This window comes from Anser cygnoides, chromosome 1, assembly GCF_040182565.1.
Source record: "Anser cygnoides isolate HZ-2024a breed goose chromosome 1, Taihu_goose_T2T_genome, whole genome shotgun sequence".
Taxonomy (NCBI): domain Eukaryota; kingdom Metazoa; phylum Chordata; class Aves; order Anseriformes; family Anatidae; genus Anser; species Anser cygnoides.
In genome coordinates, this window is record NC_089873.1 from 211,746,016 (window position 1) to 211,768,889 (window position 22,874).

At 67.4% G+C, this 22,874-nt stretch overlaps 1 protein-coding gene across 1 annotated transcript in view; it reads right to left on the reverse strand.

Annotated features, from left to right (window-relative positions):
- Positions 1 to 502: 502 nt before the first annotated feature.
- The window catches only part of ARAP1 (ArfGAP with RhoGAP domain, ankyrin repeat and PH domain 1), a 44,568-nt gene continuing 22,196 nt past the window's right edge, over positions 503 to 22,874 (reverse strand). Inside the window, 37 exon segments of the mRNA XM_048047990.2 lie at positions 503 to 1,028; positions 1,209 to 1,247; positions 2,357 to 2,467; positions 2,469 to 2,513; positions 2,620 to 2,649; positions 2,651 to 2,684; positions 3,248 to 3,298; positions 4,456 to 4,538; positions 5,716 to 5,748; positions 6,864 to 6,924; positions 6,926 to 7,007; positions 7,132 to 7,209; positions 7,212 to 7,244; positions 8,343 to 8,460; positions 8,621 to 8,689; positions 9,029 to 9,112; positions 9,344 to 9,491; positions 9,722 to 9,827; positions 10,286 to 10,498; positions 10,787 to 10,950; positions 11,149 to 11,194; positions 11,502 to 11,697; positions 11,773 to 11,875; positions 12,224 to 12,359; positions 12,662 to 12,796; positions 13,770 to 13,944; positions 14,998 to 15,180; positions 16,624 to 16,709; positions 16,943 to 17,142; positions 17,227 to 17,333; positions 17,706 to 17,911; positions 18,049 to 18,169; positions 18,479 to 18,548; positions 20,432 to 20,596; positions 21,022 to 21,125; positions 21,870 to 21,940; positions 22,681 to 22,835. Of these exon segments, the coding sequence (XP_047903947.2) occupies positions 1,230 to 1,247; positions 2,357 to 2,467; positions 2,469 to 2,513; positions 2,620 to 2,649; positions 2,651 to 2,684; positions 3,248 to 3,298; positions 4,456 to 4,538; positions 5,716 to 5,748; positions 6,864 to 6,924; positions 6,926 to 7,007; positions 7,132 to 7,209; positions 7,212 to 7,244; positions 8,343 to 8,460; positions 8,621 to 8,689; positions 9,029 to 9,112; positions 9,344 to 9,491; positions 9,722 to 9,827; positions 10,286 to 10,498; positions 10,787 to 10,950; positions 11,149 to 11,194; positions 11,502 to 11,697; positions 11,773 to 11,875; positions 12,224 to 12,359; positions 12,662 to 12,796; positions 13,770 to 13,944; positions 14,998 to 15,180; positions 16,624 to 16,709; positions 16,943 to 17,142; positions 17,227 to 17,333; positions 17,706 to 17,911; positions 18,049 to 18,169; positions 18,479 to 18,548; positions 20,432 to 20,596; positions 21,022 to 21,125; positions 21,870 to 21,940; positions 22,681 to 22,835 (3,820 nt within the window). The 3' untranslated portion in view covers positions 503 to 1,028; positions 1,209 to 1,229.

Below are 22,874 nucleotides of genomic sequence, written 5' to 3' on the forward strand. Positions count from 1 at the left end.
TACCAAGGCTGTAGGAAAGTCCAAGCACAGATTCGGAAGGCGTTTCAGCAAAACAAGAGCTACAGACCCCTAAAGTGCTGTGAGAATGGCGGCCACAGGCAGTTTCCCCTAAAAGCAGAGCGCACCCAGATCCAGCTCGCCGCCCTCCAGAGCTCGCCCCAGGGCGATTCCAGGAACAAGCCACCACCCCCGGGCACATCCCCAGGGCCACTCCATTCCTTGCTGGCACAGCAGGCGGGATGCTGACGGTGTCCCCCCAGCCCCTTCCCCGGGGGATTTTGCCTTCTCCCCTCGCCTGGCGGCTGGCTTTGTCCCCCAACGGGTGGTGGACGTGCCACGGGGAGGTGGGCGCGCTCTGGCTGCCATGGGAGGTGCTGGGCAGACACCCGAGCACCAGCACCGCCCCATCCCCGTGTCTCCGGAGCAGGCACCCAGCCCTCCCAGCCCCTTGCAGGGTGAGGGGTGCTCCCCCCCACCCACTAAACCGATCCAGACACCTCCACACGGCTTCCCCCAAAATATTTAATATCAACAAGATGTGGTGCCAGGACGGGGGCAGCTCCAGTCACCCCGCTGCCCCACGCCCCCCCAGCCAACAGAAGAGGCTGGATCCGGGGGGGGGGGGTCTGTCCAAACGCAGCCCTCCCCAAACCCACCCTGCTGCCCTGCCCGGCACGGGGAGGGGGGGCGCAGACCCCGGGGCTGGGCCACCGGCTCTCCAGGAGCGATGGGGAGCTGCGGGGCTGGGGCTCCGCGCATCGTTTTATAGGAGGGATTTAAAAACAGAGGGAGGAGAAGGAGGGGAAGGACGAGCCCCCTGCTGCGGGGTGCCCGGCTGGGCGCTGCCTCCCTGCCCGGGGCTCGGAGCAGCAGCAGCAGCCGGGGTGGGGGGCGGCTGGGCTGGCCCAGCCTGGTTCCCCCCAGGGTCCGTGGCCACTGCCCCCGCTGCTGCCGTGTCCCCTCCCGGCTGCCCGCGGGTCACCGCCACGGTGTCGGCTCCCCGAGGGCTTCCCCGCTCGCAGATGAACCTGGGGGACAAGCAGAGGGTCAGGGAAGCGGGGTGGGGGGCACTGCTTGTGTCCCCCTTCTTGTTCCACGCAAGGCACAGCACGCGTTCCTGCGGGCACCTCCGCGCACCCCGTCCCCAAACCCGTGTGCCGCGGTCACCCCGAGCCAGCAGCTGCCCCCCACCAGCAGCAGACACCCACCTGCAGTGTCAGGCCTCCAGCTCAGACGTTTCGGAGGAGCTGGGGACAGGGAGAGAGCGGAAAGACCCCGGTTAATTCCCCACTGCCTGCATGTTCAGGCATCACCAGCAGCTGGGGATGTTCGGGGGAGAAAACCAGGGAGCAAGGGGCACCAGGGGGTCTCCCCTGCCTCTCCCCTGGGTGCTGGAGGAGCAGGAGAAGGGACACACTGCGTTTGTCCCTGCTCCGTCGTGGGGAAACCAGGGCAGCTGTGCCTGCCAGCAGGGCAGTGTCACCCCACGAAGCCCCCGTCCCCTCCTTTGGTGGCAGGGGGTGACCCGAACCATTTCTGAACCTGCTGGCAGGACACAGCCGCGTGCTCTGGCACCAGCAGGTGCTGCCCACCACGCCAGGCACCCCGGGGTGCTGGCCCCTCGCCCCGCACCACACCGACCCCTGCTTCACGGCCCCTGGGGTGCAGAGGCAGGGGCAGGGACCACGGGTGGGCGCACACCGCGAAGCGCAGACCGGAGCGAAGCCCGCGGGGAGCATCCCCAGCAGAGCAGCCCCACTTCCCAGTTATAAACCCGAGCCAGGCTGAGGTGGGGTGCACCCCTGGCAGACAAACCGTGCCCTCGGGGCACCCTCGGTGGCACAGCCGAGGACGCCCAGTTGTCCACGGGGGCGCAGCCAGGCGCTCAGGTTTATAACAGCAACGAGGACCCGCAGGGTGCTGGGCAGCTCCGTGCTGCTCCCACAGGCCCCGTGGCTGAGCGTGGACACCCCAGGCGTGGGGGGGGACCCCGGCACACAGCAGCCCTCCCAGCAGGATGGCTGGTGTGGGGTCCGGCAGCGAGAGAGCAGGAGGGGAGCTGCTTGGTGACCCAAGGGCGTTCCGGAGACGTGGCCCCGTTACCGGGAAAATCACCGGTCCCGCAGCAGCCCCTCGCCCTGCATCACACGGTTCGGGGCACCCCTGCTCCCAGGACAACACCCCCCCCTATACACACACCCCACCCGGGGGCTGGACAGGGCACGGGGAAGGGACAGCCGCCCCCAGTCATCCCAGTGTCTCCCGGTAGGGTGACGCTGTTCCATAAGGGCCCCCTCCCCCCCCACCCCGTGTGATGCAGCGGGGCCGCGGCCCCGCGGCCCCCGGCCTCACTCACGGTCAGCGGGTCAGTAGCGAAAGCAGCCACACTGTTCCTCATCTCGCTCTCATTGCCGCGCAGCGGGATGAGGGAGATGTTACCCAACCTGGCGTCCTGCTGCGTCCGCGACGTCCCGCACCTTGCAGGTCTCCGAGGGCCACAGGGCGCCACCGTGCTGGGGACGGGGCACGGCACCGGGTGAGCGCCGGGGCTGCGGGAACCCAACGGGGGGGGGGGGGGGGTCCCTATGCCCACGGTGCCCCCCAGGGCTCGGCGTTTACCTGCACGTGGAGGAAGGTGGCGAACCACTCCCCGCAGGTCGGCCTGGGTGTCACAGCACAGGTACCTGCGGGGACAGCACCCACCCGTGTCAGGGATGTGCTCCTGTGGGGCTGGGGACACCCGGCACGGTTCGGGGGTGGGGATGGGGACTGAGCGCTGCTGCAGGGCCCGTTTTTTAGCCGGGTGCTAGGAAGCTGTCTGGGCCCCCGGGCTGGGGGTGTCGGTGGGCGTCAGGGGCTTAGGAGCAATGCAGCGGGTGACAAATTACTGGCACAGTCATTAGCGAGCAGGTGACACCCAGAGTCTGCTGGGGAAACCCCCCAACGTGGTGCGGGGTGAGGCGCAGGCAGCCCAGGGGTGCTCAGAGGGGCTGGAGCCACCCCCGGGGGGCAGAGATGGACACAGGGGGGCCGAGAGCTGCTGCTCTGCATGGGGCCCTATAGACCCTGGGGACTGAAGGAGCTAGGGAAGGGGCAGGGGCAGGATCCGACCCCATTGGCATGCAGCCTGCGCCAGGGCATGGCTCTGCTTGCGGAAATCCCCATCTGCAGCCCCCGCGGCCAGTGCAGGGTGTCCGTCTGTCCTAACACGGGGATTTAGCATCCCCCTGCCCGCCCCTGTCCTCACCATTGCTGCTTCTCGTGCTTCTCGTTCTCGTAGAAGACCGTAAAGCCCCAGCTGGAAGGGGAGAAGTGAAAGCATGAGGAACAGCCTCCCGGAATTCCCTGCCGCAGCTCCAGGCACGTCAGGTTTTAAAGTATCCCTACAGCTACCCCCCAGCCCTACAACCACCCCATCCCCACAACCATCCCATCCCTACAGCCACCCCCATCCCTACAACCATCCCCATCCCTACAACCACCCCCATCCCTACAACCACCCCCATCCTACAACCATCCCATCCCTACAACCATCCCATCCCTACAACCATCCCATCCCTACAACCATCCCCATCCCTACAACCATCCCATCCCTACAACCACCCCCATCCCTACAACCATCCCATCCCTACAACCATCCCCATCCCTACAACCATCCCATCCCTACAACCATCCCCATCCCTACAACCATCCATCCCTACAACCATCCCATCCCTACAACCATCCCCATCCCTACAACCATCCCATCCCTACAACCACCCCCCATCCCTACAACCATCCCCATCCCTACAACCACCCCCAGCCCTACAACCATCCCCATGACTACACACACACGTGCACACTCACATGCATGCACATGCGCATACACAGTCACTCTTACACGTATGTGCATAGATGCACGGCACACATGTGCATGTACACATATGCACAGGCACTTACATGTATGCATACTCACATGCATACACACACGCACATGTGCACACACGCATGTACACATCTGCACATGTACTTAAATGCACACGAGTGTGCATGCACTCACATGTATGCACGCACATACTGACATGGATGCACACGCTCACAGGCACACACATGCACACTTGCATGCATGCACAGACACGCACAGACGCACACATACTCTGACATGGATGCACATGCATATGTGGCACGGAGGCACACTTACATGCACACACACTCACGCACACTTGCACACGCACACTCCGGCCTCCACCCATCGCCTCATCCCTGCCGTGCCACCAAGGGTAGGGCAGGATGGTGACGGGTCCCCCGTCCCCACGCTGGCCCCAGGCTGCAGCCCGCGTCCCTGCGAGGCTGCTCTGACATCTGGTGGCAAGAGGCATGGCCACCAGGAGCCGCGTCCCCGCAGCCCACGGTGCCCCCGTCCCCGTCCCCAGGGGGCTGTCCCCGGCAGCTGGGCACCAGGCGGTGCTCGCTCACCACGTCGGGGGCCGGAGCTTCTTCTTGACGCCCAGGTAGACCCTCAGGTTCCTGACGGGCCACTCCTTCTCCGGCTTGTGGCTCTGCGGAGAGAGCGCTGCCTTGGGCTCCGGTCCTGGTCTGGGCTTGCCAAGGGTGAGGGCGAAGCCCAGGGCGGAGCAGAGGCCACAGCCCCAGCATCTCCCAGGGCAGAGCCCCCAGGCAGAGGGGACGCGGGAAGGCAGGTCCACAGGCATGGGGCTGGCTGCCTTCGGAGCTGGGAGCACCATGGGGGACGTTTCCCAGCAGATGGCAGCCTGCGACGAGGCACGGCCGCGTGCTGGCCCTGTGCTGCCACCTCTGCAAATGTCCTGCTGTGGGCACGGCACGGCACGGCACGGCACGGCACGACACGGCACGGCACGGCAGGGAAAAGCAAGGTGCAGCACAGCACGGCATGGCACAGCATGGTGCAGCATGACATGGCATGGCATGGCGCAGCATGGCATGGCATGGCACAGCATGGCACGGCGTGGTGCAGCACAGCACAGCATGGCACGGCACGGCACGGCACGGCGCAGCAGGCAGGTGCCTCCCCAGGGCCACTCTCACACCCCTGGGGCGCAGAAGGGAGCCCCAGCTCCGTCCCCACCGCACACCAGCCAGGGAAACCCTGCCCATTGTCACATCCTCTGCGTGCTGACGGAGCTGCACCTGCACTGGGCAGCCCCCAAAGGTGGGGGGATGTGGGGAAGCCCCCCCCCCCCCCCCCCGCCCCGGTGCCCTGCTGCCCCCAGACCTCCCGGTGCCCCCAGACCTCCCGGTGCCACTGCTCTCTCGCCATGCCCCACGTGGTGCCACAAGCCATGCTCCGGCAGCGTGTGGCACGGGGGGGACCTCAGGGCCCCCCTTAGCATACGGGCGGGTGACTTACAAGGGCCTGATCCAATGCCCGTGGGATGGTGGCGTGAGCCCATCCCATCCCCTCCGTGCTGCCCCCCCTGCCCCGTGCCCAGCTCCTGGAGCAGAACCGGAGAATAACAGGGTGCCAGACGGTGCGTCCCCAAGGCTGGGGGCCACCCAGGGCTAACGGGGAGGGACGGCATCGCACCGTTTTGTTAACCACCCCCCCCAGCACGGCCGGGGCTCGGGCACGGAGGGGCGCACATCACCCAGCACGTGCCGAGAGCTGCAGGATTGGATCGGGGCTGGGCCCCGGCAGCCTTGTAAGGGCAGAGGGCCAGGGCTCCTCTGCACGCCCCGGCTCGGCCCTCTACTCACGTTCTCCAGCACGGGGGTCCGCTGCTTCAGGCTCTGTTTAACAGAGGAGTGGGGTTAAACCCCACACGGGGGACGGGATGGAGACCCCCTGCCGCCCACCAGGCACGCCGGGCCTCGGCAGGGATGGGGCGAAGGCAGCGGCACGTCGGGGTGGTGCTGGGCTGGGGGTCCTGAGCAGAGGGCAGTGGGGACCGGAGAGCATCCCCAAAGGACAAGGGAGCATTGGGGCTCCCCCTGACCCCTTGCACTAATTCGGGGCCGGCTCCTGGCTCGTGCCCACCAAGCTCCTGGTCTGGGGTCAGCTCGACCGCCGCTGGCACCAGCCTGCATGATGCCAGCCCCGCACGGTGCCAGCACGATGCCCCACGTCCCCGGGGGACTCCCAGCAGCAGGAACACAGCACGGCACAGCTGGGGAGGGGAAGGGGAAGGGGAAGGGGAGGGGAAGGGGAAGGGGAAGGGGAAGGGGAAGGGGAAGGGGAAGGGGAAGGGGAAGGGGAAGGGGAAGGGGAAGGGGAAGGGGAAGGGGAAGGGGAAGGGGAAGGGGAAGGGGAAGGGGAAGGGGGAAGGGGAAGGGGAAGGGGAAGGGGAAGGGGAAGGGGAAGGGGAGGGGAAGGGGGCGGGGAAGGGAAGGGAAGGGAAGGGAAGGAAGGAAGGGAAGGGAAGGAAGGAAGGGAAGGGAAGGAAGGAAGGGAAGGAAGGGAAGGGAAGGGAAGGAAGGGAAGGAAGGAAGGAAGGGAAGGAAGGGAAGGAAGGGAAGGAAGGGAAGGGAAGGAAGGGAAGGAAGGGAAGGGAAGGAAGGAAGGAAGGAAGGGAAGGAAGGGAAGGAAGGAAGGAAGGGAAGGGAAGGAAGGGAAGGGAAGGAAGGAAGGAAGGAAGGGAAGGGAAGGAAGGGAAGGAAGGAAGGGAAGGAAGGAAGGAAGGGAAGGAAGGGAAGGAAGGAAGGAAGGGAAGGGAAGGGAAGGAAGGGAAGGGAAGGGAAGGAAGGGAAGGGAAGGGAAGGAAGGAAGGGAAGGGAAGGGAAGGGAAGGGAAGGAAGGGAAGGGAAGGGAAGGGAAGGGAAGGAAGGGAAGGGAAGGAAGGGAAGGGAAGGAAGGGAAGGGAAGGGAAGGAAGGGAAGGGAAGGGAAGGGAAGGGAAGGAAGCTCACCCGCACTTCCTTGTAGAGCCGCAGGCAGGTGTGGTTGAGGATGAAGTAGCGGTCGTGGAAAGCCGGTGCTGAGGGCCGAGCCCCAGCAGGTTCCTCTCCTCCGAAACTTCATCATGCCGTGCTTGCAGTCACCCACTCTGCTGGCTGGGGGGACACACACACCTGAGCAGCTCCAGCCCCCCCAGGGGGGGTCGGGCCCCCAGGATGGGTGCGGGCAGACCCAGACCCCCTTCCCCACCCCCCGTGTCCCGCCGCCTGCCGCCCTCACCGAGGTAGATGAGCATGTTCTCCATGGAGACGTGCTTCTTCACCACCAGGTAGCTGTCGGTGCCCAGGCAGTGCAGGATGGCAGCACTTTCTCGGAGTAGTGCAAGGGCCGCTCTGTTGGGACACGCAGGGCTCGGGGACACGCACAAGGGTCCCGGGGAGCGCCGGGTGGGCAGGTGGCCGCTGAGCAATTGCAATTTCCCAAAATTGCAAAAAAAAAATGTATTGCAATTGCAAAATGCGTGTGGTTTCTAAACACGGTGCTGTAGGCGATGGGAAACCTGCACACGTGTTGGCAAAACACGCACGGAGGCAGTTCATGCACACACATTTCCACGCACACAGAGTATTTCGCAAAAGTTAGTGCATGAATGGTCAACGTGGGGCTAATCCCAGCCCCCGACAGCCTGAGGATCTCTTGTGTTTCAGGGCTGGCTGGTCCTTGGCATCGCCTGCTTCCCCACCAGCATGTTGAGCCACCAGCAGGGGCTCCAGCTGGGTCCCCATGGGCAGGGCTGGGGCCTCATCCTGCTCACACCGTGGTCTCCATGGACCGTCCCCATCCCCATCCCGTCCCCATCCCCATCCCCATCCCCATCCCCATCCCCATCCCATCCCCATCCCATCCCCATCCCCATCCCCATCCCCATCCCCATCCCCATCCCCATCCCCATCCCCATCCCCATCCCCATCCCCATCCCATCCCCATCCCCATCCCATCCCCATCCCATCCCCCATCCCCATCCCCATCCCCATCCCCATCCCCATCCCCATCCCATCCCATCCCCATCCCCATCCCCATCCCTATTCCCCATCCCCATCCCCATCCCATCCCCATCCCCATCCCATCCCCATCCCCATCCCCATCCATCCCATCCCCATCCCCATCCCATCCCATCCCCCCATCCCCATCCCATCCCATCCCCATCCCCATCCCCATCCCCATCCCCATCCCATCCCCATCCCCATCCTATCCCATCCCATCCCATCCCATCCCATCCCCATCCCCGTCCCTATTCCATCCCCATCCCCATCCCATCCCCATCCCCATCCCCATTCCCATCCCCATCCCCATCCCATCCCCATCCCCATCCCCATCCCCATCCCCATCCCATCCCATCCCATCCCCATCCCATCCCCATCCCATCCCATCCCCATCCCCATCCCCATCCCCATCCCCATCCCCATCCCCATCCCCGCCGCCTCACCGACCTGCCTCCTCCCTCTCGTTCACTTCGAAGCAGCTCCAGTAGTCCTTCTCCTTCGTGACGATTTTCCTCCGGTCCAGGATCTCGAAGGTGAGCTCCTCGGCCGTCATCGTGGCCGGGATCTGCAGGGGACAGGGGGACAGCCCTCGCTCAGCCGGTGCCAGCCCCGCGCCCGTCCCCGTGCCGTGCCACCCTCCTCGCAGAGATGCCGGCTCAGAGCCGAGGTTTGGGCACACAACGGGGGTCCCCATCCCCACTGCGCCCTCCTCCGCCCCCCCTCACCTTGACGTGCTGCTCTGTCTCCGTCTTCTTCTCCTCCAGGTACACCGTGCAGATGAAGTCCCCGGCTTGCTGCAGGGCAGCGGGAAATTGCTCTCACCCACAGCTCCCCACGCATGGGTTTTATCCCCCCCATGTTCCCCCCATGTGCTGCTGCAGGCAGGGGGCTGCCTGCCCCTCAAATCCTCCCCTAATCTGGGGACACCAAATAAGCCCCCCAAGGAGGGTGACACCAGCAGCGCAGCCACCACTAGGGACATGAGAGGGGACACGAGGACCTTCAGCACGTGTCCCAGTGCCCCCGCACCCTGGCCGTGGACACCCCAGCCGGGGGAACCTGCAGAAGGTGCTGAGCAGTCAGGGGGGCAATGTCCCCCCCCCACGGAGAGGGTGCCCCGGGAAGGTCCCCACCTGAGTGCCGCTGGACGCTGCCTCCCGCATCTTCATGATGGCCATGATCTCGTCCTGCTGCTTCTTCATCTCTTGGTCGTTGACCTGCCAAGGAGGGGAGCCCAGGGGTCACAGCCCACCCTCCACGTGCCTCCAAAATAAGGAGACTTTGTGGGAAATGCAGGACCACCTTCCTCCCACCGCCCCCATCCCTGGGGAGCCACCCTTGGTGCATCCATGTGTCGGCACAGGCAGGTGCCAGGGGGCCCTGCAGTATCTCCCAACCCCCCCCAGGGCAGAACTTTGTAGGCTTGAATTTTGTGCGTTCAAACCTACGTTGAAAATCTTCACGTAGTGGCTGATGAGGTCCTCCACCACCCGGCCCGCCTTGTAGTCCTTCCCGTCCGTCTGGAAGAGCGTGGGTCCAAAGACGATGGCCAGGTTGTGCGTGTTCATCTGGTTGTCCCCCGAGAAGCGCTGGACCCTACGGGGCACCCCATTATGATTCCTGCCCCGTGCCACCCCCCCAGGACCCCCTTCAGCTGCACCGGGACGTGGTGCTCAGCTTCGGGCACAGCTTGTCCCCAAATCCCCGTCCTTCTCTTGTTTGGGATGAACCGGAGGGATGGGGGCTCTCCTGCACCCCACACCCCCCCCAAAACCCCCCAGCAGATGGGGTGATGCCCCACGGGGCTTTGGGGACCCACGCCGTACCGAAAGAGGTGGTTGATGAGCGCCTTCAGCGTGGCCCTGTTCACCGTGGGGAGGGTGTCCAGGAGCCGCCGGTACTCCCCGATCTTCGCCTCCTCATCCTCCAGCGCTGCGAGGGGGAAAAGTGCAAGCATGAAGGGGCGTGAAGCCGCGATGAAGACCCCCACCCACCCCATCCCCTACCCGGACCCCACTTTGGGGCCTCCCACCCCACCACAGAGCTGGTGGGGCTGGCACATCCCAGCTTTTTTGGCTGTTTTGCACCCAGGTGCCTCCAGCCCCGGTGCCTGGGGGCCGGATCCAGGAACGAAAGGCGAGCCCCCCAGCCAGACCTGGGTGCGGGGCCGGCGGGCGCATTCCTCTCCCCACCCCAGGCTTGGCGCCCGGCGGCTCTGACTCACGGCCACCGCCGTGCCGGCCAAGGGAAACATCTGGACCCCAGATGTGCAAAGAGAGGATCAAGCAGGGGGGGGCCAGGCTCAGCTTTTCGGCACCAGGACCCTCCGGGGAAGGCTCCACCATGGCTTGCAGCCCCTATCCCAGCACCGCCGCTGCCCTCGCCCTCACCTGTGGCCCGCAGCCAGTCCTGGCTCCAGCGCCGGGTGAAGAGCCCGTCGCCCAGGTCGCGGAAGAAGCGCTTGAGGGTGTTGGCGACGTCGTCCACGTGGTGCTCGCCCTCCTTCAGGCGCACGCTGCGGGCGTCGCGGCGCAGCATCTCCAGCAGGCTGGTGGTCTTCGAGTTCTGCCCGCTCTTGCGGTAAATGCCCTCGGACGTCAGCCCTGGGGCAGAGCAGCCGGCGGTGAGCCCTTGGGACCACCACGTTCTGGCCACCCGCCCACCCCGCTGGCTGCCCATCAAAGGGTCCCCGCGAGGGGACGCGGTGCTCCCCGCCCCGCAGGTGTTCCCCGGCCACCGAGGAGCTGTGGGCAGGAGCCAAGCCCCGCTCCAGCCTCCCACAGAGCTGCGGCAGATGCTCAGGGCGGGAGGAAAACGGGTCTCAGGCTGCCCCTTGCCATGGCAAGCTGATGGGGTTACCCACACCGTCCCCGTACAGCGAGGGCGCGTACCGCACTGCGTGATGTAGTCGATGCACCGGTCCACCAGCATGGGGACGTCCCCCTCGGTCAGCTGCTGCTCCGACAGGGTGTCCCCCGAGCTGCCCGCAGCCTTCTGGATGGCGTGCACCCAGCCCAGGAAATCCAGCCTCCTCTCGCCCTGGATGTACAGCGTCCTGCCGGCAGCCGCGGGCTCAGCGGGGGCTCAGCCGCCCCCTTCCCAAACCCACGGGCACAGCCCCCAACCCGGGCTCCCCCGAGGGTGAAGGCATCCCAGGACCATGGTGGGCTTGGGCAGGGGGGGATATTTTGCTGGAGGGGGGCTGGTCCCCACCCACCCTCCAGCCGGGCTGCGCCACCAGCTCCGCGTTTACCTCCGCCTCTCCACCAGCACCAGCACCTCGTTGTCCCCCTGGATGGCTGCGAAGGGAAGGCAGGAGCCCGTCAGGAGCCGTCCAGCTCCATCCCAGGCTGGGTGAGCAGCAGTGGGGAAGAGGATGGAGAGGAGGAAGAGCTGCCAGGGGAAGCGCCCTGCCCAGAGGAGGGACCCCGAGCTCCCAGGACATGGGAGCGGCACCCACCAGACCCCACCGCAAGCACCCTGCTGGCTGCCACCGGGCTGGATAACCCCACAGCAACCACGCAGCTGCCTGGGGCAGGGTCTGGCACCCCCAGGACCCCCCACCAGCCTGAACATGGGTCCAGCGGAGGGGGACGGGGCACGTACAGAGCTCCTGCAGCTTGCGCAGCTGAAGAGCCTCTTGGCGCTCGCTGTCCTCGAAGCAGACGTAGAGCGTGGAGCCGGCCAGGGCGAACCAGCCCTCCTTGGCGCGCTCCAGGTTGAGGCCCCCCTTGTAGAGCAGGCGGCCGATCCTCTCGAAGTCGTGGCTCAGCAGCTCCTCTGCATGGGGGGGGACGAAGGACTGGGGAGGGGGCAGGGGGGGCCGTCAGCGCGCAGCCCCCAGCCCCCACGCCGGCCCCAGAGCCCCGGTTCCCACCTTGGCGATGGACTTGAGCCATTCCCGAGCGGCCTCGGGGCAGTCCAGCCCGAACAGGTAGAGCCTCTCTGACTCGATGTACACCTCGAACGTGCTCTCGATCCTGTGGGAGGGAGGGAACGAGGAGCCTCAATGCCCACGCGTGGCACGAAGGCACCGGTTTGGCACCAGGCACAGCGCCGGGGGGAGCATCCCACGGCAGGAGCGGAGAGGGGCTCAGCTCCACCAGTGGTCCATCTGACTGGGGACCCCCCAGCCCATCCCCAGGGTTCCCAAGTGCTTTGCTCACTCTGGTAGAGACCCAAGACGTTAGCAAAAATGTTGCAAAGAATAAAATGTTAAACAGGCTCCTTGCAAAGACGGGCAGCTCAGCGCCATCGGGGCCGGCGGTGGGGCTGGGGGCGGCAGCCCCACGGAGGGGACATGGGGGGGCGTTTGGGGCCAGCCTTACCCGTGGGTGTGGGGCGGGTTGTTCACCAGGCACACGATGTCCCCCGCCTTGATCTCACCGTTGGGCACGGCGTTGCGGTCGTTCTCGTAGTAACTGAGGATGCCATCCTGCAGCGTGCACCACCGCCGGCTGAACTCTGCGCGGCACAGGGGGGGGGGGTGCTCAGCAGCCCCGCATGCTCCGGCCACCCGGGGCCACCCAAAGCCACCCGAGGCCACCCAAGACCACCCACCAGCCCAACAGCTCAGGGCACAGCCCCTCACTCCCAAAACCTCTCCAAAACCAGGCTGGCTGGCTCGCACCGCAGCCCCAGCTGTCTCACCAGTGCCCTGGGGAGCCGGGGACGCTGCATCGCCCCCCACCAGCTCCCCCGCATTCCTGCTGGGGCTCTCCAACCCCCTGCACCCCTTTTTCCCCACCCCGTGGTCCCCCACATACCTTCCTGGCCCTTCCTCTCGCTGACGGGCTTGGCCATGGAGGGGGTCTTGTAGAGGAAGCCGTTGTGCGTGACGCAGGGCAGCAGCACCGAGTAGTGCTTCTCCTCGCTGCCCCCCACCTCCAGGCGCGGCGTCTCTGCGGAGGGGGGTGACAGCCTGGCACAGGGCTCGGCTCGGAGGGGGCGATGGGGGCATGAAATGTCCCCTGAGGCTGGGGGTTTCCCCTGCCAGAGCCCGCACGCAGCCGCAGAGCCACCCGGCACCGCGGGATGAGCTCAGGGGCTCGGGTTTCTCCGGTTCGCGCGGAGGGGCCTCGCCGCAGCTGCTCTCCCAGCCCTCTTTTTGTGCTGACAGTTCCAAAAGCGCAGGGCCAGACCCCTCCTGGGCCAGCTCCAGCTCAGCGGGAAGGGCTTGGACGGGACTGGAGGGAGGGAGGAGGCGGCTGCAGCCCACGCTGGCGCTGGCCCGGCCCTGGCGCGGGGTCTGGGGCTCGCTCCCCGCACATCTCCATCCATCCATCCCCCAGGGGGATGTCCCCAAGGCACCAGCACCGCTCCCTCCCGGGACCCCGGGCACCAGCGGGGCTCCCCAAAGTGCCCAACATGACGCAGCCTCTCCCCTCCTGCCCCAAACCAGCTCCTGGGCACCTCTGGGGCGTTCCCAGCAGGGCCAGACGAAACCAAAGGTGCAGGGACTCCGGCGAGGGGCAGAAATCAGGGGCAGGGGGGCTGCACGCCCGTCGGGAAAGCAGAGCAAGGCTGCGGGGTGGCAGGAGCGAGCTGAGCCCGGAGGCGGCTGCGGGCTCAGGAATTCGGGGCGGATCGCAGGGCTCCTGCGGTTCCGCTCTGGTATTTCGGTTTGGGGCTGGAACCCGGCGGGAGCGGAGCCCGTCTGGGTCACACAGGGCTGCCTTGTTCTGCACACAGCAGCGCCCCGTGCCGGGCGGGTGCCGGAGCCAGGATCAGCCCCAAACTTCCCTGCCTCCCCCCAGGACAGGGGACGCCTGGGGACTCCTGGGGACACCCGGGGGACTCCTGGGGACACCGAGAGGACACCTGGGGACACCTGGGAACACGCAGAGGGCACCTGGCAGTGGGGACAGCCCTTACCTGAGGTCTTGTTGTGCAGCAGGAACTCCATCTGCAGCCGCTGCCCGCTCTTCTCGGCCAGCGCCAGGGGGGTCGGGCACTGGGGGTCCCCGGTGGCGCACGTCACCGCCGCCCCACAGAAGACCAGGGCCTGCGTCTCGGCCAGGTCGCTGGTGGTGACGGCCGCGCACAGGGCCTGCGGCAGAGCGGGGAGGGCGGCCGGTGAGCACCGAGCCTGCCCTCGGGGCCGCGGCTCCAGGGGGGGCGAGACACCCAGCAAGGAGCCAGCCCTGCGAGGGAGGACACAGCACGGGAAGGAGCCGGGGAGCGCGGCCGGGTTCCTCCCGGCCGCCGCCGCCGGGGCAGGACAAAGGAGGGAGAGAAAGTTTTGGAGCTGGCTCGGCGGCAGCGAATCCCTCCCTTAAGGAGCCGGGGTGAAGTCATCCGGCAGCGGGGTGGGACGGGCTCTTGGAGCAGAAAAACAAACAAGCCCACATGCGAATTCCCGCGGCCGCCGGCACGGCGCGCCCCCGGCTCTTGTGCAAACAGCAGCGCCGAGGGGAGCTGCACAGCCCAGGGGACGGGAGCTGGTGGTGCCACCGCCACGGCATGCTGAAAGCCTGGGGGCTGCTCGCTGGGAGCGTCTGACCCCGTTGCTTGGGGCGGTTTGGGGGGCAGGGGGTGGCAGAGGTTTGCGGAGAGGGCGCTGGAAGCAGGGTGCCCATCGTGCCAGGGCCGGGCAGGGCATTGGGATGAGTGGTGGTGGGACCCGGGGATCCCAGAGTGAGGGGAGCTTCACCCACAGTGCTGCAGGCTGGGGACAGAGCTGCAATCCCAGCTGGTTGCGCCCTGCAGTGGAGGTGCCACCCTGTCCCTGCAGGGCTCCCATCCCGCCTGGAGACCCCAGGCTTCGGCTGGGGGGGACATGGGGAGAGCCTCAGAGGCTGGGTTGATAGAGACAGAGATTCAGGCAGGGATGGGGGCAGGGAGGGAGGCAGGGAGGCAGGCAGGGATGCAGGATGGAGACCACCCAGCCCCACGCATAAGGCTGGCAGCCTGTTTGGCTGAGCAAACCGGGACCAAGGCCCCCCCCCAGCACCCCAACGGGGTGTCCCCAGCCTGGGACCGGTCCCGCTGCCCACAAAAGCCACTTCCCCACCCCGAGAGCCGGGGGTGACCTCGCTCCTGCGCTCTTTGGGACCCCCCAGGCAGGGTCCCCGTGACGACACCCATCCCCAGGACCACTGACCCTGTCGAGCTCCTCCTGGTTGCCGAAGAGCGGGTGGTAGCGGCGGTACTTGCCCTCCCGGTACTTGGCGATGAGGAAGCGCCTCCGGTCCTGGCTGCTGCTGCCGGGGCCGATGGCCTCGCTGGGGGGCACGTTGGCGGCCCAGAACTGGTTGGCCACGGCGTTGCCGATGTGGTGGAAGAGCTGCGGGGGCAAGGGGAGGCCGGCGTGGTGGTGCCGCCGCGGGGACGGGGTGGGCTCTGCGGGGCAGGGGGAGCCTGCAGGGACCTTCCCAGCCCACCACAGAGCAGCGATGCTGCGGCTCTGGGTGCAGGCAAAGCATGCACGGAGGGGGAAGAGGCGTTGTGCACGGGGAGTGGAGAGCACGGGTGGGCAGGAGGAGAGGGGCTGAGCCCAGGGTGGGGGAGCACCCACCCGCCACAGCCCCGCGGTGTGACCCTGCCCAGCCCCGGCTCCAGGCGCGGCGCTGCAATCCTTCCACTCCCCTTCCTGCCCCAGAAAACACATCTGGAAAGCAGCACCGAGAGCCAGGAGTGGATTTAAAGAGCTCTCCACAGCTCCTCGCCACCCTGCTCCCCGACCCCGTGGTGCACAGCCCCGCTTCGCCCCCCCGGGGCCGGGCAGCACAGGTCTGCCCTGCGGCAGGCGTTGCAGCCTTGTGGCAGGCGTGCCCGCCTGCTGCTGTGCCGTTACGCAGCAACATTTGCCCTGGGGACACTTCTGGGAGATGGCATCGCCCCAGTGAGCCCTGCGGGGTGCTCGGTGAGCATCCCCGTGCCCTTTGGGGCCATGAGGAGCAGGAGAGGGCTGGGGCTGGGGTGCAGGGGAGGGGGCACGGAGCAGGTTGGGATGCAAGGGGATGCTTGCAGAGCTCTCTGCGAGCCCGGAGGGGTTAACGGCAGCCTTCCAGGAAAGGGGAGGATCGGGGCTGCAGCTGGAAGTGTTTGGGCTGGGGATCAGGCAGACCGGAGGCGGGGGCCGCAGGGTGGGACCGGGGCAGGAATGCAGGACCCGAGCGGGGCGGCTGGGGCCGGCCAGACGGGGCTGCGGCACCGGGGCGCCCGCAGCGGGGCCGTTCCCATCGGGCTGCTCCACTCCAGCCCCAGCCAGGGCAGCACAGACCCCGTGCCACGGGGCGGCAGGGTGGCACGGTGGTGGGGTCGAGGCGTGTGGCCAGCCCAGGGTCCCTTCCAGCGGCCCCACGAAGCACAGAGGTGCTGCCGGCACCAGCGCCGAGCTGCTGGGAACGATGGCAGGGGCTTGGTGCGGTGACAAAGCCCAGCTCCACGCCCGCCCTCGGCGCTGGGCGCTGCCAAATTCCTGCCCGGCCCCGTGGCCACTCCGGTGGCTCCGCAGCCGTCACCCCGTGGGTGCACAGGTGCCTTCTGTCCCCAGCGCGGGCGTGAAGCACCCCTCGTGCCCCCAGGCGATGCCGGGTGCAACCGCGGGGATGGGGGCAGGGGGCTGCTGGTGGTCCCCTCCCTATCCAAGTCCCAGCACGGTGTCACCCGGGGGGCTCGGGTCGGGATGGGGATAACCTCCAGCTCCTGGTGAGCGGGGTCTGCAACTGGGGGGGACGGGGCAGCTGCCCCCAGACCGGATCTTGGAGCCCATCCGCGCCAATACCTCGATCAGCTCCTCGGTCCACACCTTCCTGTCCATCTTCAGGCTTCGGACTTTGGTGATGCCGGGGCCCAGGCCCCGGTGCTCCCCTGCCGGCGAGAGGAGCCGTTAGGGACCCTCCTTGGGGTAGGGGGGTCACAGAGCCATGGCCCCCCCCGGCCTCTCCCCCCAGCCTCCTGTGCTGCAGAGCACCCAGGCGTGCCCACGGACCAAGCAGGGGAGGTTTGGGGGAACCCCCTCTCCCCACGGCTGGGGGCCATTTGGAGAGGACACCAGTGCTGGGGCGCGCTCAGCACCCCGGGGTGCTGAGCGGGGCTGGTACCTGCGCATCTCTTGCAGATGACGACGCAGAGGTTGATGGACGCCCAGTCGGGCTGGGGCGAGCCGCAGTCGGCGCAGAAGCGGTTGGGCTCCAGCGCCCAGATCCTCTCCGCCACCTCCGAGTTGGAGAGGGCCTCGGCGATGGCGTGCCGCATGGCCTCCACCCACTCCTCCTTCTCCTGGTCTGAGTCAGCCGAGAAGCTGCCGGCGGGGAGGGGGGTGAGGGAGGGATGGCCCCGGGGAGGGGGCAGCACTGCCGGCACCCCATCCCCTCCCTCGGCTCACCTGAAGATCCTGTAGGGCGTCGTCAGGTCGAAGCCCCTGCGGTCCACCTCCTTGACGTTCCCCACGTTCATCTCGATGTAGGTGATGCCGATGCCCTGCCGATAGTCCTGGGGGGCGAGGGGGGGGGGGCGGAGAGGTGAGGGAGGGCAGCCCCCCGGGTGACACGCTGCCCGTGCTGGTGGCAGTGGCCAGGGTCCCCACGCACACCCCCAGCCCCAAGGCACACAAGGTTTGGGATGGAAATGCCACCAACCCAAGCGGGCGCGATGCTCCTGGGGTCCCCAAACCTTGGGGTCACGGGGATGGGGTCTGCAGCCTGGGGTCTCCCACCCGTGGGGTCTCCCCGCCCCATTTTGGGGGTGGCAGCCCCGGGGTGCCACGGCTCACCGCTACTCTGCCCCGGCTGCCAAAGCGAAGGGCGGGGGTCCCCCTGCAGAGGGCACCAGGGTCCCCAGCCCCTGCTGCACCCCGGCACCTACCTCCGAGTTCTTGTAGAGGAAAACTTTGTCCCCGGCCACCGCCACGAAGAGCTTGTGCTTGAACCCCCGCAGCTCCAGGAAGCCGCTCTTGTCCACGAGCTCCGTGGCGTCGGGGGCGGCCAGGGACATGGGCGTCCTCTCGGGAGCCTTGCTCTTGCGCTCCTCCGCGACCTGCTGCAGGGTCTGGATCCACTCGTTACGGTCAGCTGCGGGGCAGGAGCAGAGAGGGGTCAGGGCTCGGGCTGGGGGGGGCTCGTCCCTGGGGTCAGGGGCTGCCAGGAGGATGGGAACGGCCCCGCAGTGGGGTCGGGGTTGGCTACAGGCAGGCGTCCCCAGCACTCACCGTCACTCTCGGCCCGAAACACAAAGTTGCGGTTGTTGGTGACCACCTCGAATTTCTGGTCCCCGACGCTGGCTACGCGGGAGATGGAGGAGACGGGGATGAAGCGCTTGGAGTAGGCGTCCTAGGGGGGGGGACACGGGGGGAGAGACGCACCGTCACCGCCGCCGCCTCGGAGACACGGGTCAGGAACGGCCCCGAGCTGGGAGCGTCAGGGTCCGGGAGGCTCGGGGCACCCCACATCCCACCCCGTGCTGGCAGCACCCCAGCACCCAGCCCGTGGTGCCATGGGGACATCGTCCCTTTGCATCCCCATGCCTCTGGGATGCCCGGAGGGATGCGGCCCCAGCTGCCGTGGTGGGCTCGGCGTGGGACAGCCGGGCAGCCCCCCCGACTCCTTCTCACCCCAGCCTCAGCCCTCCTCCCCCCTCACCTTCTCGCTGTCGAAATAGCGGAGGTAGTCGGCGTCGAGCTTCACCCAGCGCTTCTGGTAGATGTAGGACCTGGGGAGGGACAGCAGGGGCCCGTTGGAGGGGACGGGGAACCCGAGCTGCACCCCAGGGGCTTGGGGAGCATCTGCATGGAGCACGAAGGGGGCCAGGACAGGTCGGGCACGGGGACCCCAACACAGCGCAGACCCCAGCGCCCGCAGCCCCTTCTCTGCCTGCATGGGCTTGGGCGCAGGAAGGAGAGGCGAGCCCCCGGCTGCAGCAGCGCCCTCGGCCCCCCCAGCCCTCCTCCGAATCCCCACCACGCGCCCTTGAACTCGGGGCCTCTCCGCCTGTGCCTTCACGCCCCAGTTGCCGACAGCCCGGGGCCACCTCGCCATCGACCCTCGCCGCGTCCCCGGCCCTCGTGGCAGCGGGGGAAGCGGTGGGGTTTGTGCTTTCCTGCGGGCACCGATGAAAGCACGGAGCCGAGAGCAGGGGCTGCCCCTAAAAGCACCCCGTGAGCTGCTGATCCTAATTAGCAGTCACTACCGGAGACCCCAGAGCTGGGCTGGTGGCGTCCCTGTTCCCCGCAGGGCAGTCGGGCACCTCGCGCCCTCGGCGCGCATCAGCATCACCGGATGGGGGTGCAGGGGGACAGGCCACCCCCTCGCCCCCTGGCACCCCCTAAAAGCCTCCGGCAAGCCCTGGGAGCCCCCCTGGTGCCCCCCCAGCTTCGTGGGCTGTTGCTTAAGCGCTTGTTTGTTCAGGAAAGGATTTCAGCACCGCCACACGTGACCCCGCCGCTCGGCCTTTACGTAAGGAGGAAATCCTTGTTAAGGCTCTGGGCTCTTCCACGGGCCCTCCCGTTCCCCATCCCCGTCCCGCAGAAACCCCTCAGCCCTCCCGGCTGGCTTTAGGCACTCAGGGGTTGGGTTTTCTTTTTTTGGTTTTCCTTCCAGTGCCTTCCCCAGGCTCCGGCTCCCCACCCAGGGAGCAGCTTCCCCCCGGCTCCCCGGGGAGCTCCGTGCGGCTCTCACTTCCCCAAAACCGTCCCCGGCTTCCTCCTCCTCGGGGATTCAGGCTTCGGGGTTTCCTCCTGGCTGGCGTTCAGATGCTGGCAGGGACCCAGGGCTCCCGCAGAAGCTCCCCGGCATTGCCGTGCCACCCGCGGGTCCCACGGGAGCAGGGCAGCAGGGGTGCGGAGCCCCGCGGTAAGGGGCCGCCGGCACAAGAAACACTTTTATGGAGGCTGCGGGGTCTGTGCGCCCACGGGTGTTATCCCCCAACAACCCGCAGGTGAACGCAGCAAAAAGCGCTGCCAGAAAAGCCTCCTCCTGCAGCAAACTCAGTGAATAAAATAAAATAAAATCCTCTGAGCCCCGCGGAGAAGCCAGGACGGCCGTGCCGGTGGTGCGAGGCAGCCTGCAGTCACCGCTTCTCCCCAGACAGCAGCTTTCCGGGACTGCTGCCACCACCGGGCTTCCCCGGAGCGAGCAGAGCTCATTTCCCCACAAGCCTGACCCACGGCGCTCGGATGGGGGGAAGCTGGAGCTGCAACGTCAGGCCGGGACGGCAGCGGGGGCGTTGGCAGGGGGGCCACGTGCGTGGCCCGTGCTCGGAAAGCCGCGGTCCCCATCCTGCTCCCCATCCCCGTTCCCCTCGTCCACCCTCCCCTCGTGCTTCTCCTTCCTCCCCCAGCTCCCTCCCTCCTCCTCCTCAGCCAGCTCAGCGCACCCTCTCTGAGAAAGGATCTTTCACTAAAAGGGGCTACTTTTAACCTAAACCAGGGGGCAGGAGGGGGCTGCAGGCACCCCTTTTCACCGGAGCGCAACGACACCCCCAGCGAGCAGGATTTACAAGGGGAAAAAGGCACAGCACCTCCGGGGCAGGAAAAAGGGTGACACCGACAGCACGGGGAGGGCAGCGGGACTGTGCCCCCCCCCAACATCACTCACCCCTGCGGCGGGTTCTTGTCCAGCCACCCCGCTCGGATGGTGGTCAAGAGCTGCGCGGCGGCCGAGCGCTCCATGCCGTCGCCGAGCGTGCCGGGGCTGCCGCCGGAGAGGGCGACCAGGGGCTGGCGCGGGCTGGGGCCGTCGTCGCTCCAGCCTCTGCCTGCGCTGGGGAGCGGGAGCCGAGCGGGGAGGGGGGGGTTATGAGGTGGTGACGGGGTGGGCACGGCCCCCCCCGCACGGCTCAGCGCCCTGCCCTGCCCCGAGGTGCGGAGCGATGCCGGCGTGGCGCGTGCACACGCACGCACCCCCCGTGCGCAACCGCCTGTGCGCGCACACATCTCGGGCATCAGCATCAGCACACGCACACGGACGCACGCTCACGTGCGAGTGCCCCCTCCCCGAATGTTTACAGCCCCTCTGCGCACGCACAGCCCTGCGCGTGCATCTCCCCCAGCTGCTCACACGCGTGCTCGCACGCGCGTGCTCCTGCCCGCACATCGCCACGAACGTGCCCTGCCCGTGCATGCTTGCACACCCACACGCAGGCACACGTGAACACGCACACGAGGAGCGGCAGGAGGAGCCCCTACTTGGCCGGGGGAGCATCGTAGTAGTCCTCGATGAGCTCGTCCTCGCTGAAGAGGCTGTTGAAGCGCAGGGACCGCGGCCGACCTGTCACAGGCTCGGCATCCTCCTGCGGGGATGGGCATGGATGACATTGGCAGCCCCGCGCCCTCCCTGCTCCGCACCAGGGGGCTTGGGGAGGGCTCCCGTGGGGCCGAGCCCCTCCAGCCACCCCCGGCACCGAGCAGGGTGCTGAGCATCCCGGCCCCACACAGCTCGCAGCACCACCACCAGTTAGGGATGCCCAGGGAGAGGCAGGGAAAGAGGGCACGAAATGCAGCGGCACCGCCTGCATCGCCCACGTCTGCAGCTTCCAGCAGTGCCCATGGCTCTGCGAGGTGGCGTGGTGGTTCTGGACGGTTCTGGATAACCCCCCGGCCCCAGGGGCAGCGGGTGGCAGGGCTGGGGCCGGAGGAAGGCAATGCACATCGCTCCAAAGCCAGCCCATTGCCAGGAAAAGGAGGGTGAGGGCTCCAGGTGCTCAGGGTGCCGCAGCCCCCAAAATCGGCCCAGAGCCGCACGAGTTCGGCCTCAGGAAGGAGCGCACGGCGGATAAAAATCCCAAATCCAGGCAATAAATGTAGGCTGTGATGCTGCAGCTGTCCACTAGCACGCACTCTGTGCACGCCAGCCTGCGGGGAGGCTGCGCTTTGGTGCTGCCGGGGAAGCAGCAGCTCCGTGGGCTCGCAGAGCACCCTGCTCCTCCGCCCCAGCCCCAAGCTGTGCCCACCAAGCAACCCAGGACCAGCATCATCGTCAGGGGCCCTGCATTCTCCTGCTCACCGCCCCGTCCCCTTCCAGCACCCACACCAACCTTGTCGGCCATCTGCCCCGCGGGGCTGGCTAATTCCTCCTCCCAGGCGGAGTCCTCGTAGTCAGAGTCATCTGCAAGGGCAAGCAGAAGGTGCTGGGCACTGCTGGGTCTCACGGGAACGAGGGGAGCGTGCCCCGGCCGTGCCCCCAGCACACCAGCACCGTGGGCTTCCCCCGCGCTCTGCCCTTGGCAAACAACCTCCAGGGTGACAATGGTGGCGTTATCAAGGGCTTGGGTAGCACCAGGGAAGGGCAAAGTCCAGCCGCGGGCAGCTCCCGGCACCATCGCGACCCCTCGGCACCGCTCGGGGGGCAGCTTTGCCCCGGCCGGGAGCTGCCACGAGGGGGCCCAGGGCTCTCCCCGCAGCCCGTTTCTGTTCCCCTGCTCCTTTGCTCAGCTGGTTGAGGGAGGGGAGCAGCGTGCGGCCCCCCCCGAGCCTCCTGCCGCTCGAGGTGGGAGCTGGGCCGCAGCGGGTGGCACCGCGGGGCAGGGGGAGAGCTGCTGGGGGCACAAATGGTGGCCGCATCCTGCTCCCGCCTGCCTTTTCCTCTTCTTCGTGTATCCATGCAGGTGACTCCTGAGCCCGTGCGAAGCTTTCGCTCCCCTCCTGGGAGAGGGCGCATCCAAACCCCAGCCCAGATGTTGTACCCCACAAAAATCCCCAGCCCAGAGCCTGGGATGGGGATGGAGCAGGGAGGGAGCTGGGCAGGCTGGGCAGGACAGAGGGACAGAGGGACCCACACCACACCAGGTGGCCCAGAGGAGGATTTGGGACCGAGGAAGGGACAGCACTGGCCCCGCTCGTACTCACCGAACTCGGGCACGAAGGGACAGGAGGGCTTGGAGGGCGTCTGTGGCTGCGGGGCCGGCTGCAGCTTGGCACGGGGCAGCAGGGCCGGTGGGGATGGAGGGACACAAGGTTCCCTGTCGGGGATGGGGACGGGGATCTCCTCCTTGGCAGGAACGCTGCGGAGAGACAGGAGCAGGCGCTGCAGGACAGCACCG